Source organism: Tiliqua scincoides, chromosome 8 (genome assembly GCF_035046505.1).
Source record: "Tiliqua scincoides isolate rTilSci1 chromosome 8, rTilSci1.hap2, whole genome shotgun sequence".
Lineage (NCBI taxonomy): Eukaryota > Metazoa > Chordata > Lepidosauria > Squamata > Scincidae > Tiliqua > Tiliqua scincoides.
The window spans coordinates 27,753,506-27,772,233 of record NC_089828.1 but is presented as its reverse complement, the minus strand read 5'-3'; the positions used below and the strand labels follow the sequence as shown (position 1 = coordinate 27,772,233).

At 45.1% G+C, this 18,728-nt stretch overlaps 1 protein-coding gene across 2 annotated transcripts in view; it reads right to left on the bottom strand.

Moving 5' to 3' along the window:
* Window positions 1-18,728, bottom strand: part of ALDH1A2 (aldehyde dehydrogenase 1 family member A2) — an 80,906-nt gene that overhangs the window by 9,257 nt on the left and 52,921 nt on the right. The window contains exons 5-7 of one of the 2 annotated variants that reach the window (XM_066635119.1): window positions 14,146-14,207; window positions 11,841-11,969; window positions 11,612-11,725 (exon numbers count right to left, since the gene is read on the bottom strand). In XM_066635119.1, coding sequence (XP_066491216.1) covers window positions 11,612-11,725; window positions 11,841-11,969; window positions 14,146-14,207 — 305 coding nt within the window. The remainder of the gene's footprint in view (window positions 1-11,611; window positions 11,726-11,840; window positions 11,970-14,145; window positions 14,208-18,728) is intronic. The other variant, XM_066635120.1, reaches the window with a different exon arrangement.

Sequence of the window (18,728 nt, the reverse complement as noted above, 5' to 3'; positions counted from 1 at the left end):
ACTCTAAGGTTAACTGTCACACTTGCTTCAGACAATGGCCTGGCAGGGGAAGTGTTCACTTATCTGCTTCCACTCCTTCTCCCTGAATTCAAAAAGGGAGAATGAAACAGAAGAGGAAGTGTGGAGCAGAAGAGCACTGTCTTTGTCAGTGCTCCATTCTACCAGGTTGGGGGGGGGAGGCACACACACTATGAAAAGATATTGGGCAGGCTGCCTTAGGCACCAGGAGGTCTGACCTGACCTTAAGGAACTCACACCCTCTTTGCAGTGAAAGATTTCACATCATTGCCTCCCCAAAGATAAATCGCCCATTCAGGGATGGATTCCTATATCAGGCTTCTTCACCACAGATGCAGGTCTCTTACCATCTCTCAGTTTTGGTCCTGTTTAGGGCCATGGGCCTCTAGTGATGAGGTCTGTGTGCCAGAGTTAGAAACGGAACAAGCGTTCTGGTGTCTGTGACCATCTGATGACAAACTCATGAGACCTACATGATTATCATAACATAGGAACTCACCCCAAGAGATCTGCGTGAGCCCAAATTGCACATTTTATTTTACTAGCTTGCAAATAAATACCACCTTACAGCCTAATCCTATGCATGTCTACTCAGATGTAAGTCCCATTAGATTCAATGGGGCTTACTCCCAGGAAAGTGTGGATAGGATTGGGCTGTCAATCATTTTATAGCTAAGACTGTAGAATCTTGTGGTGCAGGATACAACTGTTTTATTTAAAAGGATGAAAGCAAAAGGTATTCTGGAAGAACTTGGGATTTCTCCGAAGCTTAACAGAAGCTCTACAAAGGGAAGATCAGGAATTGCAAGCAAACCAAACACCAGCTTGCTGATATTTATCATTAAAAAATTGTACAGCCTCAGGAAATACTTAGAAGCCTGTGCAATGCAGGGGTTTCTTGGTAGATAAATTCAAATAGAAAGTTAGAAAGTTGGAAACCATAGGATTAGAGGAATACATGAAAGTTCTATCAGTAGATACAAAATCAGAACAAGTTAGAATGCTCATCTTCTGACCACCAAGTGCTGGAGATGGATATTCCTATCATGCCCTGCTCCTGCACCTTTCTGAGGCATCTAAGTGTCAGTAAATACAATACTAAGTTTATTTATTTTATCCCAATAAAGGTTTTTGACTTTGACTTTAAGTTTATTTTATTTTTCACATTTTTATGCCACCCTTCTTCTAAGGAGCTCAGCATTGTCTGAACCAGCTTGGGAGTGGCTGGGGCCTTAGAGACTATCAGAGAAAGTTTAAGTCGCCATTGAGTTGTCATTAAGAAGCACACCAACCAAGAGCCGGGGCTTACTGAGCTGGCAAGGCAAACATGGATAATTGAGGAACTGACAACCACTCTGTGATTAACCAGATATCTAGAGACACTGGTATCATGTTTTAATTTTTCACAGTCAGCTTCAGCTCTTTGCCAGCATTTTGCCTTTGATGCAACAGGGTGCTGACACTATCAGGAAATTCCTAAAATACCCCCCTTAATTGGAACCAATTAATTTTGCACTGCCTTTGATTTGTGGCCAAGTCTGAGCCAGGATGGACAAGATGGAAAAAGAGAGAAAAAGACCACCTTTTCCTAACACCAAGCACACCCCAATGACTTCTTTTCAGGCTTATAAGACAGTTATATTTTAAACAAAACTTCAAGCATCACAGACTTACAGCCCCATTCTGAAAGACCCAAGTTTTTCTGTAGCTGCTCAGAAATAGCTGTAGTCTGTTGTGGCAAAGAGTGTTTTGTAGCACTTAAAGACAAGATAATTCAGTGATTCTCAAACTTTTTAGCACTGGGACTCACTTTTTAGAATGACAATCTGTTGGGGCCCACTGGAAGTGACATCATTAACCTGGAAGTGATGTCACAGGTGGAAGTGGTACCATGAATTTAGGCTTCAAACCTAAGTCATGATCAGCCGAAGGTCCCATTGCACAGCGTGCTCATGCTGTTATTTTTAATATCTTGAAATTCAAACATTCCAGCTCAGAAGTCAAAGCAAAACACAGACATGGGTCCTTCTCCAACCACATACTCTCCCCCTTTCCAGCAACCCATTTTCCCACCTATTCAGGGCAAAGCACCATGTCTCTCTCCCACCAGGAGCCCACCCTACCCAGAAGCTCTGTACCTTGTATTTCCAGGTGTATTTTGAAAGGTGTCTGAGCTAGATGCTACATGACCCTCCTGAAACTGGCTTGTGACCCAGTTAGTGGGTCCCAACCCACAGCCTGAGAAATGATCAGATAATTTATTTCAGCATAAGCTTTTGTGGATTCACTTCATGACATCAGATGCATCAGGTGATGCGGCTCTATCTAGTCTGGTCCACAAACTAGATAAAGTTTGCACCACAATAAATGTGTTCATCTTCAAGATGCTACAAGGCTTTTTGTTGTTTGAGAACAAAAAGCATTGCAACAAATACTGCAAAGAGTCAGAACGGTCAGATGTATTAAGATGCGCCTTGAAATATTCAGACCACATACATTTGCTGTGTGTGTTTGCTCTTACTTTGGGTGCAGTTTTATTTAATACTTAATTGTATCTACCTGCAGTGATGGATGAGATCTTGCAATAGCTAGTTGCCTCCTCCACTCCTTTGGCTTTCTGAATTTGAAAATGAAGAGATGAATGGAACAGAGGAAGTGTGGAGGAAGTTCCCAAGATTGGGTGCCACTGACCTGCACCTTCCTTGCACCCAAGGAAGCCTTGCAAAGCCTCTCCTAATGACTTCAGCAAGCAAGGAGGTACACGAGATAGAAGGCAACCTGATGGTGGAGTTGTCTCTGTTACCTCTTGAATTATTACTCAATAATTAAGAACTATGTGTCTTCCTGCCCATTGCATTTACAGGGTGAGGAAAGCTTAGAAGCGAAAAAAGCAGCTGCAATTATTTGTCCTGACAAGCCATTCTTTCCAGTTTTCATTTGGGAGCCAATTACAAAAGGAAGTGTGATGGCCTTTCTAGCTGCTCTGCCCACTTTGTTCCTCTGCTCACAAAGCGTCTTGGCTCTTTCTGTGAACTCTCCCCAGACAAACCGCACAACCTAGCTAGGGAAGGCTGGAGAAGAGGCCTCTCCCCCATAGATCATGGAGCCAAGCTGCTTCATCTGCAGGAATGTTGGCACAAGCATCCTACACTCCCTGGCCTCCATTTGAAAAGGCTACATGACTCTGGCTGGCTGGGAGTATCCCTGGATAACTGGTGAGGTACCAGAACCCTGTGAGCTACAAGGAGGGCGAGTCAATGTAATCTGGCCCATCCTGATGAAAAAGAATTTGTTATGCCCTATCAATAAAAAAAAGCCTGGACAACAAAGCATCCCTGTTCGGAGCAGTTAATTTAAAGGCCTTGATTTATGTTTGCTTTGTGATTGTCCACTGCAGAGTTTTGGTAATGCTGCACACCCACTCATTCCTACAAGACGGACGTGCATGATTTGTGTTTGTGTGTGTGTGTGGCAGGGTGGAGATAGAAAACTTGGTGCATATCTGTGTGTACAGGCGTGCAGACCAGGGCTCATTTGGATGGCACAAAATGTACCTTCTAACAAGTGTGTTGTCTTAATCTTCAAAAGGGAAGGTGTATTTCCCCAACCCCAGGAGGTATGGATTTCCTCATGAGGATCTTTCCTCATGAGGGAGATACATACTTACACTATGCAATCATGTATATTGTGTGACTTAAGAATGGGGCACACACATCTGCACTTTGCCATCAGATCTTGGAGAGAAGTGCCAGGAGGATCACAAATCCTATAGTATCTCACTGGAATTTGTTTATTATGTAATGCTTGAGTCCGGCACCATATTATACCACTTATGGAAGTTTGATGGGTTCTGAGGGCCTTTTCTGTGGTGGTGCTGAACTTCTAGAAAGTTCTCTCCTTAAAGAAGCCCAGGTGGCCCCTCTCTGTACACCTTCAGATACTGGGTCAACACTTGGCTTTTAAAGCTGATCAATCTGACACTACGCCAGATTTTTTTCTGCTGTTGGTTTTTGTAGATACTTGCTGGACTAAACCTTTTTTTTAATACTTCTGGGTTGTCTATTTTAAGTGCTATTTTTGTGCTTAAAAATTTGTTTTGTGTTGTAAGCAGCTTTGAGCAATTTACCCGTAAGACAGGTAAGAGAGGATATAGAGTTTCAAAATACATATAAACAAAAGACATATGTCACTGAATAGCACAGTTTTTTTTTTTCCCTAAATAAAGTTTCTCTCTGTCAGATTTGGTGCTGAAAAATCTGTCCTCTGGGGGAAAAGTGGCTGGGAGAAGGTTTCAGTGGAGAGAAGGAGTTCATATGACTCCCCAAGAGACTTTCAAGATAGCAGCCTTCAGTGTTATATTTTGCACAAACACACACAAAAACAAGCAAAACAGCTCCCAAAAACCCAGCATCTGCATCTGGTTCTAGAGTGTTCCCAGCACAAATGTGCCACATACTCAACAGATGGGCTAACCTGCATTGTGGTTATGTTGATCTTTGAGGTATTTGCTCAAGGACCAGACTAAATTTGCTTAGACCATAGCTAATTGTAACTGAATTACAAAGGTAAAACTTTGATACATTTAGGTTATACAGATACACTGTTGTATCAGCAAGCACAGCAAGCACCATCTGCAAGAGGGATCTGAAGGCCTTAGGAATAGACCTCAACAGGTGGGAAACCCTGGCCTCTGAGCGGCCCACTTGGAGGCAGGCTGTGCAGCATGGCATCTTCCAGTTTGAAGAGACACTTTGCCAACAGACTGAGGCAAAGAAGGAAGGCCCATAGCCAGGGACAGACTGCACTTGCTCCCGGTGTGGAAGGGATTGTCACTCCCGGATTGGCCTTTTCAGCCACACTAGACGCTGTTCCAGAACCACCATTCAGAGCGCGATACCATAGTCTTTCGAGACTGAAGGTTGCCAACAAACAGCAAGCACAGTAGCGTCACTATATAAGTGCAGGGGGTAGCAAATGCACCGGGCTACAGCTGTTGAGACGGGCAACATCAGGGGCTGGGGAGCAACATTGGGGCAACTCCGCCCACATGCGAGTTGCCTTGGGCTGCTGAAGCCCCGCCAGGTGCCCTCGCTCTGGCTGTTGCTGGCGGAGCCTGGAGGCGGCAGCAGGCACTGAGTGGAGAAAGTTTGCAGCTCTGCTCCGCTCTGCCTGAGACCTCAACGGGGCTTTGGAAGGTTTTTGTGGGGCGCTTCAATGTGGGGAGAGGAGGTGCAGGAGGAGGAGGCGGCGGCAACAGGGCCTCCTTCCTTCCTCTGCTGAGAGCCAACAGCTGCAGGCGCTGAAGGCTTCTTTTGCCCCTATCCCACCAGAGCCAGCAGCGGGAGGGAAGGAGGGAGGATGAGGCAAGTCACCACCGACGACACCTCCTCCTCCTCCTCCACCACCAACATCACCACCAGCACCACCTCCTGCATGGCCTGAGAGCCCAATCCTATGCATGTCTTCTTAGAAGTAAGTCCCATAATGTCCAATGAATGAATGGAATCCCATAATATCCAAAGGAACTTACTCCCAGGAAAGTGTGGACAGGATTGGAGCCTCAGTCAGGCAGGTACAACTTCCTCCCGCCTGCTTGCCTGCCCCAAGACCCAGGTCCTCCTCCCCCCAGCCGCAGCAGGAAAGCCTTCCTTTCACTCACCCACTCAGAGCCAATCCTTGGCACGTCTACTCAGAGGTAAGTCCCAGTGTAGCCAATGGGGCTTACTCCCAGGAAGGTGTGCAGAGGATTGCAACTCAGAGCCCAAGCCCGTGCTGGTCTACTCAGAAGTAAGTCCCAGTATAGCCAATGGGACTTACTCCCAGGAAAGTGGGGCTGGGACAGGAACCTGAGAGGCCAGCCCAGCCCAGGCAGGTCTACTCAGAAGTAAGTCCCATTATACCCAATGGGGCTTACTCCAAGGTAAGGATTGGAGATAGGATAGGAGCCAGATAGGATTGGAGCCTCCGTCAGTCAGGTGCAACTTCCCCCCCCCTGCCTGCCCTGAGTTCTCCTTCCCGCACAATCAATGTGAAGGGCAGCTTCTCCACAGCCTCCTCTCCCCCCCCCCCACAGTGGCTGGACCCGAGCTGTGCCACCAAACAAAACAGCGCGGCGGGAGGGCATGCCCCACCTCCCCTCACACGCGCAGGACTCTCCTCAATGTAGCCCATTACCCCTGTGGCCCAATGTGCCTGGCTGGTGGTGACTGCTTCTCCCCCCCATGAGCCTGACGGGGCTGCAGGAGCAGCCCAGTGTAAGACCTCAGAGGGAATGGAGGTGAGTAGGAGGGAGCTGGTGCTGGGGGGATGTGGCAGATTTTTTATTTTTCACTTTTTAAAAAAGTGGGTGTGAAATCAAAACCCGGAAGTGATGTCACTTCCGGATGTGACATCACTTCCAGGGCAACATCTTGAGCTCTGCACCGGGCAGCAGGATCGTTAGCTACGCCACTGAGCAAGCATCTTTAAAAAAGAAAAGAAAAACCTGACTATTTAAGCTCTGTTTGAAAGGGGGTCACTGAAGGGATCTCTCTTGTTTCTTTGTCTTCTCAGTTTCTAAACAATAATATAATTTATTCAACTTCCTTTGGAGGAGATCCAAAAATTCCTACTTGTTCATTATGATTATTCATATTATATTATTCTCCATTTGATCTGGTTTGTTTTTAATTTGCTTTCTTGTGCAAATTAAAAAAAATACTTTTAAGTAGTTGTTAACTATGTTGGGGGTATGGTTTGTGACTGAGCCTGGTTGGGGGGAGAACGATCATGTTTAAAAAAATAATATCTAAACAAATTAATGGGTAACTTTCAAGTATTATAACATTTTGAAACTGTCCTGTTAGACCCTCTCTTACTTTGTAAAACATACAATAGTTTTACAAAAAATTGGGTGGGACAGGGTGTTTGCTGTACAAACACAATGAGCTGCTACCAAGTGACATAGAATAAGGTGATTGCCAATCCTATTGCACACCCCAAGAAAAGCTCCCTTCTGAGCAGAGTCAATCCAGGACACACACAAGCCAATGCCCTCCAGGAGCCTAGGCTAACAGCCTAGTTTATAAAATAAGGTACACAGCAATGATCAGATTTCAGAGGATGGATCTGAAACCAGTTTGCATCTCACATTTTCCACAACTTGGGTTCAAAGATCAGGCTGTGCAAGGCCACCCATCCATTAGGCAGACTCACAGCCCAATCCTATGTGTGACTGCTCAGAAGTCCCATTATGCTCAATGGGGCTTACTCCCAGGAAAGTGTGCATAGGATTGCAGCCTCATGGCTCAGGTGGCTCAGGAAGAAGCCCATCAGTCTCCAGTCTTCCATACCTCCTCTTCTATAAGAGCAGCAGCTGGAATCAACAAGAGTGCCAAGCACAAAACATTCAAATATGAGTTAAGCAAAACACCTGGCTGAAAACCTTGTAGTTGTTTACAGCGGCAATTCCAAAGTCCTACTCAGATGTTAGAACCACTCCAAGTTGTTGCAGGGGCGGGGGAGGGGCCACATCAGCCTCCCACTCAGTTGCCCTTAACGATATCCAACATCTACCACTAGCCCCACGGCTTCTGCTTTTAATAGGTACTGGGTGAATTTTCCCCACTTCTCAGTGAGAGAACTCACTAGGACTGCAACTGAAGTTTTGCGTAAAGCAGAATTTGAGGTTGACCAAAAAAGTTCAAGATAAGCCCCCCCACCCCCGCCCCAATGTAGTCAGATGAGTGAAATTTCTCAAAGGGTTGGTTCTACACTTTCCAAAACTTTAGTGCAAGATCCTCCCAGGGGAAAGAAGAGGGCTGACACAAGCCTGTTATTTGTGCCAAACGTGGCCCCACGGCCTGGATCCTGCAACATGACATCCATCTCACTTAGGAGGTGCCTGCTGAGAAAGGCTGGATCAGTGGTAATACAGCTGTTAGCTACAAACATTTGCTTGACATGAATCAATCTTGGACTCTCCTGTAGTTTGCTTTGATGATCACGCTCAGTATCTTGTTGACTAATGATGAGCTCATGCTTTGTTAATCTAACAGCATAAAGAAAACACCCTCACAAGGAACTCACAAAGACTGTTTCTTTGGGCTTTTGATTGAAGTTTTTGAAGGACCTGCCTAAGTATCTTCCAGTATCCAAAACTTTTCTTTAAACTTGGGAATTTATCTGGCTTGCTTAGGTGTGCCTCTGCATTTTAAGGGAGGTAAGAGAGAACCAGCTTGCCTCAAACTTCAAAAGTTTTGGGATCAATCCACAGTTTCTGTCTGGAGGACATTAAGAAGCTACAGGGAGATGCAAAACACCTCATTATGGGGCAACATCATAGTTGTTTTGGAACAGAAGCCGCTGTTATATGCTACATACTTGCAAAGCTGTTTAGAGGGGAACTGAATGCAATTTGGGATTTAAAATCTACCTTACTTCACGCCCAGGCAAAAACTGCTCACTGGTATTCCAGCTTCCCAAAATGTCACCCAGAATCCACTTTCTTGAGTCATATCTTCCCAAACTTTTTCACTACATAACACAAACAGTACCTTGCTGGATCAGATAAGATCTATCAGTTTAGTTCAGTGGTTCCCAAACTTTTTCAACAGGCAGCTCCCTTGACTTACCGGGCCACTGACCGTGGTTCCCCGTTAGGGCTATACATTGTATAGGGTGGCAGGTTTTTCACGAGGATTCAGTGGCTCCCCTGGCTGGTTTCTGCGGCTCCCCAGGGAGTCAGTTTGGGAATTACTGGTCTAGTTGAAAGATTATAAGAACCCAGCTGGCTCAAGGTTTATCTAGTCAGCATTCTGTTTCCTACAGTGGCCAATCAGAAGCCTCCAGGAAGCTAAGAAGTAGGACCTGAAAGCCCTATCTCCCCAGGGTTTGCAGATAGTGGTCCTTCCCAGCCAGGGGTTGTACCTAGGACCTCGGCATGAGGAACAGTGTCTCATCCACTGAGCATCAACCACTTCATAGCCAAGATCTTCTTGTTTCAGGAGGCACTTTACTGCAGTGGAATTTAATTTTATGCTTTGACTGTTTCCCTTGCTGTTGCTGCTGCATTATTTTATTGCTCTTTTTTAAAAAAATTGATTTTATTGTTGCTTTTACAATTATTTTAATATTCATATGCTGCCTTGTTATTACAACAGGATATAAATATATGAGTAATAATTCTGAGTGCAAATTCCAAGATTCCATAGGGCAGAGAGTCTGGGTATTGGGGGAAAGTACAGAGATCCTGACTTGTTTTTGCCATAGATACTGAGCTGGGTCCTGGCAAACAAGCTCTCAGGTTTAGTGTCCCGCCCCCCCCCCCATCTTGAGCACGGCATTTGGTCCTCAGACTCATGCAGTACTGGCAGTTTTGCAGAACTACTCCTAATGAACCATGGCATGAAGGGGAAGTGATGAGAGACTGTGCAGAGAAGTGATCCATGACTGCAGATTTGGTGTATGAAGTTGCCTGCAGGCTGGGAAAAAGCCATTATGACTGCTGAGTTTCAGCCTGTGAGAGGTGAGCGGTGGAAAGGAGATGAGATAAGGCACCAGTATAGGGGCACATCAAAGGTTCAGCAAAGATGCTGCGTATCCCCCCGCCACACACACACTCCAAGGTCTGGATTTTTAGAAAAGTGTTCATGGATCTTTTACTCCCAGGTAAAGCCGAAGTCCTATACGCACTTGCTTCAAAGAAAGCTCCTCTGAATTCAGTGCGACTCACTTCCAAATAAATACACAAAGAGTTGGAATGGGCAGCAAGGAATCAGGCACTTGACCTTTGATCTCATGGACAGACAGCCTCTGAAGGTGGGCTTCTTTGTTGGCCTAAAACACATTATAATCAATTTGATTGGCTAACTTTGATTTTTAATATTATGGGAAAGAGACAGAAACTTATTATGTGAAACTTCTCCAGGCTTTTTTTTTTTTTTTTAACTCTGACAATTTGGTTGCTTATGGAAAAAAAAAAATCTTTTAAGTTGCAAATATATCACCTGCTCATCCAGGTACATGGAGGCAATGGGATATTCTAGCTAGAGTAAAATCTTATGACAGCAGGAAATCCGGTCACCAGGGTGTACAAGGGATGTGCAATTGATACAGGCAGAGGAAGACAAACCATTTCCACATTTATTTTATTAAAGCCTGAAGCTTATTTCTGAGAAGCCCAACACTCTCTGTGGAACAGCTGATCTTACAATACTGTTTTGAAAGTGTTATGCCGTTGACTCGCTGCTACAAGAATTCCACGGCACAGGAAATCAAAAACAATATGGAACAGTTTACACTCGCGTTGCATTAAAACGTTCCAGCTGTTCCCACTTTAGGTTCTTAGAGAATTGCTTTTTTTCATCTCAGCAATGCTTTTCACTTCCTATTAGTAAGGCTCTTAAAGGCAGGTATTGAGTCAGGACAAAATCCACAGCGTTTGAGTATAAACGCCTATTAAAACTAAAGCCCTCTGGAATGACACTAAAAATTTATTTTGGCTACAAGAGACAACTCTGAAACCAAACCCATCTGTGTTTTTTTTCCCTTCCCGCAACCAGGACAGCATTCTGCTGCATACAAATATATTTATCTGAAATAGAGATATTTCACAAACCTCACTGATATAATGCATATTTGATAGGGCAGTGGTTCTCACATATTTAGCACCAGGACCCACTTTTTAGAATGAGAATCTGTCAGGACCTACTGGAAGTGATGTCACAACCAGAAGTGATATCATCAAGCAGGAAATTTTATAACAGTTCTAGGCTGTGATCCTACCCACATTTACCCAGGAGTAAGTTCCGTTGACTATGATTGTTAAAACCATAGACATAGTAGCTTCTTAAAAGTACAGGTCTGTAACATTTCCCCAAATGCAGTCACATAGCATGGTAGCATCAAGTCTAATATATGAAAAATGAAATATTGAAATGAATGGGGACCCACCTGAAATTGGCTCACGACCCAACTATAGGGTCCCGACCCACAGTTTGAGAAACGCTATGATGGGGGAATCGGCTCCTACTGGATTCTCCAGGATTCTGCATCATTACTATAAAAGGGTTGCAGCCTTAGCATAAAGCAAACTGAAGGGGCAACTGTAAGTAGTGGATTTGGGATATTGCTAAGGGTGGCAGAGTGGAAGACAGAAAAATGTGGCCCATGGGTATCATCCACCAGGAAGGTCCTGTTTGCAAACTGCACTGAAATGAATGGGAAGTAGTGGGTGGTGACCTGTCTGAGTTATTGAAGGAGAGCTGTCCTTTCCTTTTTTTCCTCAGGTACCAAGATGGGCCTGCCATAAACCCCTGAGAAGCAGGTCTCCAAGCTTTCCTCTCACTCTTGCAAAGTGTCAGGATGGGTCGAGGTTCTGGACTTAGCCCTGGAAGATCCAGGTTCAAATCCCCACTCAGCAATGAAGCTTCCTGGGTGATCTTGGGCCAGTCACTATCTCTTAGTCTCACCTTTTGTGAGGGCAAAAAGACGGGAAGAACCATGTACACTGCCTTGAGCTCCTTGGAAGAAGGACAGTATAAAAATTTGAAATAAAATGAATGAATGAATGAATGAATGAAAGTTTAACACCCCCTTCCTGAAATACACTTACTTCAGTGGATCCTGTAAATGCAATCTTATCTATGCCCACATGCAAAGCAATGGCTGCTCCTGCTGTAGGCCCAAATCCTGGCAGGATATTGACTACTCCGGGTGGAAATCCAGCCTATCACAAAGACACACAGAGAGAGAGAGAGAGAGAGAGAATGCTGAGAGTCAAGGTCAGTGGCAGCCCCTTTGGGCTGGATTCAGGAAAGGCTTGAGGTGCCCATTGGACCTACCTCTTTGATGAGGGCTCCCACGTGAAGGGCGGTGAGCGGGGTCTGCTCTGCTGGTTTAATAACGACAGTGTTGCCACAGCAAAGAGCAGGTGCAATTTTCCACGCAAACATCAGCAGAGGGAAGTTCCACTGGAGGACAAATGCTTTCATTATTTAATTATATCTTTTTCTAAATATTGTAACTTTTACCAATACAGCTACATTCCGCAAGTCCAAAAATCCTTCCTTTCACATAATCGCTATAGGAATGGGCCTCCTGAAAAACCTCTTTGAAGAAACAAGTTTTCCCTTTATTCCAAAAGGTATGTAAGGATAGGGCTATACAGGTTTCCATGGAGGGAACACTTCATAGCACTGGTGCCACAAATGAAAAGGCTCTGTTCCTTTCCCCCATCTACTGTGAGGGGACATAAACAGACCTCATAAGCTGAACAGAGTTCATGGGAGGGAAGATACAGGAGAAGGTGGACTAAGCTGTGTGTTTGAAGAAGCATATTCTGTTGCTTGCCCTGAAACATAGTCCCAAAGTCATGCTACTCTTCTTAAATAGACACTAGAATGTATTAGCCAATATTCCGTGGAGCTGCTCCTGGGGCTATTTTGACTAACTGCTTAAATGATAAACTACTTAAAAACCCCTTATAGGGAAGGGGCACAGAACGGAACCCCTATTGCTGTGCAGACCGGTACATACGCAGATTAAAAGGCTTAGCTGTGCTGATTTTAATCAGACCTGGCATCATGCTTCAGATCTCTCTTTTGACCTTGGCAGTTTCCGAGCCACTCATTTTATAATGCTTGCTTGAGTGTGGGTTTTTTAGTAGCTGAGAAAATGCTTTTTAATTGCTGTTTGACTGTTTTCTCAGTGACTCTCAGGTTTCAGCAATAAACAGCATCTCCAAAGTACTAGCTATAGTTACAAAAGTGTTCCTGATATGTCATGTGCTAGTTAGCAGAGGAAGATTGACAATAGCAGTTAGCTCAGATGTGCAAAACCAGGCAGGCATATCTCTTGCACAAGACATTCAGCTTGAGCAACACTATCTTCCAAGCCAGCCCATTGAAATTAAAGTCATTGGGGCTTTTTGAGGACAGCCAGGGGTTCTGCACATGTATGCATACGGGGTAGGAAAGATTCTGGGAACCATTACTCTAGCTCACTATTCTTCCCTCCTTTGCTCTCCTCCACAGTTCTGCTCCATTCCCCACTTCCTTTTTGAATCTAGGGAGTGGGAGGAGGAGGAGAAGAGGCAGCACCCTAAGCTGTTCTTGCCCCAGGAGCAGGTATATCGCCTGAGACAGGAGGGCAGGTGCAAAAACTCTGTGTCAGGTCATCCAGAGATGTAGGGGACAGAAGGAATGTAACATATGTCCATTCTGTTCCCTGTGCATTCATGTGCTTTTGGAAGCCCATCTATTTTAAAACCTGATTCTGTATTCAATCTGTCCCTGCGGCTTCAATACTGCCTGCCCATCAGATAGACGGGGAGAACCAAGTGGGTAATGGTTGCAAAGACACATGTACCCTACTCTGGGTTTTCAGAATGGGTAGACTGAAGCTGCTGCTACTGTGACGGTACATTAGGCACTGGAGGAGACACCCCAAACTGAAGAAGGGCATATGTTGCATATGCACAAAAAGAGGCCATAAAATAACATATGAGAAAAGTACTATGGGCAGATGGATGTCAGACAGGGAGACAATAGAGCACAGTAACTTCTGCTCTGAAGAGCACACCAGGGACATTGTTCAGCAAACTTCTCCATTCTCCTTTTTCTCAATGAAAGGGCCAGTCCCATGCTTCCTCTGGAGTTCCTTTAGTCTTGTTTAGTAAAGGGGAAAGAGAAGACTGAATCCTAAACTACATGGATCCACAATATGACTCAAGGTGGCTTCTCTATGCTGTGTTGCAGTTTGGAACTTGCAGGATAAAAAGACTCTACCCATTTCTTGTTTTTTCCCCCCAAACACCCATTTTCTACTCATTATGCAAGCATAATGTTGGCTCATGGCCTACTGAGGTGGTGTTTTGCTTTGCTCGCACCAGTCATGGGAATTCTATGACTCAAGTGCTTGCCTCTTAATAACACAGCTAAAACTCTATTAGGATGTGCAAATAAGCATTTGTAGGGAGGCTGTTAGAGATATGTCAACAATATGTGCTCAGTTCCGCCAGCAAACCACCCCCCATGCCCCATCTCCCATAATGAAAAACACACTTTGCTGAAGCCCTGGGCTTGGTGTGCCTTTCAAGGGAGCTGCTTCCAATGAAAATAAATACGAGGTGCGAGTGAAGATACTCACAGGGATGATCTGTCCACACACACCGATGGGCTCATGTCTTGTAAAGGTGAAATAATCTCCATCTGAAATAGAGGAGCCTGGTTACTCTCAAAAGCACTTTGCTTTGGCAATCCGAGAGAGGGGGGGGAAGAGAGCGCGCGAGAGAGAGGCAACTGAGAAAACTTTAATGGATGGACAAGAAAAGAACAAGATATCAAAACATCTTTGAAGAACATCAAGTCTGAGGAAGACAAAATTCGGATCACACACTAACTTCTTGCCTTGCATTTTTGCAGACTTTCTACCTTTCCATGTCAACTTCCCAGCCAAGAAATCCTCATGAATCTGTCACAGAACTCCTGCACATTGTAGAGGAGTCTGGATAGCATTCTAAATGTGCACTGTCAGTTCACATAAAGCACTGGCCACACTGGTTGGGCCTCAGTGTTGCTCCAGTGTGAACTGAGAGCATGCCCTAGAACAGCAGTTCTCAATCTGAGGGTCCATGGCCCACCAGGGAGTCATGATCCAATTTCTGGTGGTTCACAACTGACAGGGTAGATTAAGCAGGGTGCTATAATCTCTATTCGGTAGATTAAACAGCCTAATACTTGGGGAGAGCATTGATGCCCAATCACCATTATAGTCACAGAGGTTTGAGCGGCTGGTAAAGGGAAACTATTTTTTAGGTGGGTTCCGATGCTAACAAGTTGGGACCCACTGTCCTAGAACATACTCTAAGTTCCCCTGTGGCTGCACATTTCAGGTGGTAGTGGCTGGCAAACTCTCAAAGATTCTATATATGGTCATCCCTGCACCCTGGGAAATGTGCATTGCTGAATTGTTCAGAGGTGACACATCAGCAAACTACATGCAGGCAGTTGCTCATCGACCAAGTATCAAAAATAGGAACAAATCCCAGTAAAGTGGGATAGTCAGCACACCAGGCCAGAACTTTTTCGACTTCTGGTATACAAAGCACTCTTTTTTCTGGATTTGGAAGGCTGTTACTCTTCCACCACCAAAGGTTGAATTGAAAGCATGTAAGAGCAGGAACTGCCCGTCCAGAGAGGAACTCCCTTCCTGCTCAGTTTCTGTGTGAATTCCTGATCAGAGTGCTACCTCATTGGAAGCACAAACACATACAGAGGTACAGTGCGCAGCCTCCCCTGTCGAGTAAATGAGTGATGTAATCACATTCATGTAACATTTCTTGTGGGGTGCTATCAATTCTTCCATTAGGAATTCCCCAAGAGCAATTGCCCAGCAGATAGAGTAGGTGCAAGTCTGCAGAGGGTCCTGGGACAAACCTTGCACTGAGCTTGCCACTGTGTGCTATGCCTCCATATTTCCCCAAGCTTACTGGCTGCTGATGAGTCTTCTTACCCTCCCCACTGGCAAATGGGGACTTCCAGGGGTTGCTCCCATTTGTAGTTTAGGATGCTTGGCATGCAAGTGACATAAGTCTCTGGTCAACTTGGTCAGCCTCTGCCACTGGTACTGGAGGATTCAAGAGCTGGCCTGGCCAGGTGGGTCCTTTGATGGCATGGGCCTCAGTGGATAGCCTGACTGGCAAGGAAGACATCTAGGTTTACCAGCTGGTTGTATTTTGGGAGGCATCTGCACAAACATCTGGCTACTCTAAATGGATTAATCCAGAACGCATTCTGGTTGCTAAACATAGTTTTCAACTTGACTTTGATTAGAAACAAGCCTGGCTCTGCTTTGTTGAATTGTTCCACCCAGTTCCGTTTGCTCAATGCAAAGGAGAAAGATAGATTAGCACTAGTCAAAGACTGACCAGCTGGGATTTGCTTTGCAAGTAGTGATATTTTCAAGACACCAGGAGGAGACTAATAAAGATAGGCCAGTTATCAGCGAAGGGGGAGAAGAAAAAGGAAGCCATGACCAAGATAAGAAGCAGTGGTTACACACAAGAGAAGGAGGGGGGGGGGATGGTTTAATTAGTAAAAGGCACAGACTAGACAAAAAGAAAACAGGACATTTATATAGAGAGGCTGGGGTCTGGCTTTTTGTCATACAATAAAAACCCCAATTGTCTGCAACTAGAAAACCTGAATCCTGCCAGAAAAAAAGACCCAAAGAACAATTCAACAATCCAGGAGGATTGGCTCTGACGTGTCTGATTAGAGATCACACATAATCAACATGAATTTGAATGATGGGCACATGGAGCCGATTCTGTCACAATCTCATTTGGGGAATTGGGAAGCCCAAGTCTCTTTCCCAGAACACAAAAAGAATGACGGAATCATAAGAAATAAAGGTTTGTGGATTATTTTGTTCCTTTTCTTTTTCCTAGACAGAAAGAAAGATGGTCCAAATCTTGTCCATGTAACTTTTGTCAATGTGAGAAATGACACCCCTACCCCTGGAAACAAAGAATGGAAGTCTGAAGACTTAAGAAATCAACAGGCAGGACCAACCCAGTGGAAAGGCTCCCAAAATTATGCAGGAGCTCTGTTTGAAATTGGACTTGGAAAACAAAGGCACAGTCCAGCAGGAATGTCATTCATGCAATTCCCACTGAATCAAAGCAGTGGTCCACATAGCCAAGCCTGGCTTACAGTGGTTCTCCAAGAACTCAAGCAGATTATGGCCCTTCCCAGCCCTCTTACCGGAGCCTGAAGCTGGATTTTTCTGCATGCAAACCATGTGCATGATCACTGAGCTACGGCCTCTCCCACCAGTGTGGTTGTTATACAGCCATTCCTCACTCAGATCCATCTGTCTCCCTCTCTCTGAGCCCTGAATGGTCCTCAGAAGCTTCCACTCCTTTTTGCTTTGTGAAAGAGCTGCACAGGGCTGGCCAAAGAACTCCTGGCACTTGAGACAGCATGCCAAATGCTTCTGCCCTGTTTCCTCAGTGGCATGTCAACCTCCTCTACCTTTCTCTGGACTGAAAAAAGGAAAAAGGGTGGCATTGCAGAAATGAGAGTGGTGGAGTACATTGCTGGAGACAGTCTAGCTCCGCATACCCCCCTGTCTTCCACACTTGTTCCACTCTTTGCCCTCTTTCTTTTCATACTCAAAGAGTGGGAGGGGAAGAAGGCACAGCGGAGACCGGAGGAATAAATCAGCTGCCTGTCATAACCTCCTCACAGTCATGGGCAGGCTAGCCCCAGGCTTGCCTCCAATCCAAGCTCACCATTTAGTAGCTAAAGTGCTAGAATCTAAGACCAAGGTTGCTTCCACACTGGTTCTTTCTCTGGAATTGCAATCCTGTGCAGTGGCGTAGCTATAGGGGGGACAGTGTAGTAAGTACCGCAGGTGTTGCAACATACTGTGTCAGCACCCACTCTTTGTGTCGGAGCCATTCCTGGCAGCAACTTGTGCATTGTCATTACTATCCAGAATGGTTCTGACAGTGAGTGGGAGGGGGCACTTATATAGTCTGTTGGGGTGCCTGTATACTTACCGTGCTGCCCCCTGTAGCCACACTACTGATCCTGTGTTCCCTGGTTTTTTTTGATTTGTTTTTAGAGCATTCAGGGGACCTTCTTGGCAGCTTCTGTTTTCAGTTGGTTTTTCTTTTGTGGTTTGTGGTGGGTTGTTTTCCTGTTTGCAATAAAATGCCATTGCAGCACCAGCCCATCCAATGCAGACAACAAGCTATTCAGTCACTTCATGGCTCCTTTGCATTCAATTAATGTTTCCTGTTTGCAGCTCCTGCATGTGGTGTGGCTTCCTTTCAATTGCAGCTAGGAGGTTAATGAAACATAGCCCATTAATTGCATGCTGTCTTAAGCATGCAATGTACCGGCTCGTTGCGGAAAGGCAGCGCCTCTGCAGCATTAAAGATTATAGTGTGGAAGCAACCTGATGAGTAAAAAACAGCCCTATGCTTCAGGCTAAACATACTGTTGAAGTGTACTGGGTAAAAATATACACAGCATGAGAGAGAGAGAGAGAGAGAGAGAGAGAGAGAGAGAGAGAGAGAGAGAGAGAGATGCTGAGTTATGCATCCAGCAAATTAATCCACTCATTGGAGGGTGTATGTGTGTTTTCTAGGACTCATGTGACTGCCTCTAGTAAGTGCTAGCCCCTGGATTTTATTTTTCTTTTAGTCAAACTGTTTTAACATTTCTACGCCATCTGCATGGCTGATTTCACACCATTTGAGCTTTGGGGGATGGGATGGGACATGCTCTGCCTCTCATCATTACTGCATTGCTTCACACCTGAGGAAGGAGGATCCAAACCGTGAACCCAAACATAGTTCCTAAGTTAGGAGAATGCCAATTATTTCGATTAGACGCAACCAGCAGGTCTCTCCTCCCACAGGAGAGGGAGTTTTCTTTCGAACAGAGGCTTCCAACACCAGGATGTAGCCAGATGCCTTAAAGAGCTGCCCTTTTTCAACACCTTCTCCCAGCATTCAGCATTTGCAATTAAGTTGGAATTTTATGGACCTGTTTTATCAGACTTCCCCTTTGGCACAGGTTTTACACAGAGGATGGAGATTAAAGTTGGAATGCCGAGAGTCACATTCATCCTTTGGCCTGCCCGCTTGGCATTCACTATAAAACCGGCGTTTGTGATACCAGAATAATGAAGTTTGACAAAAATGGGCCATTTTGACT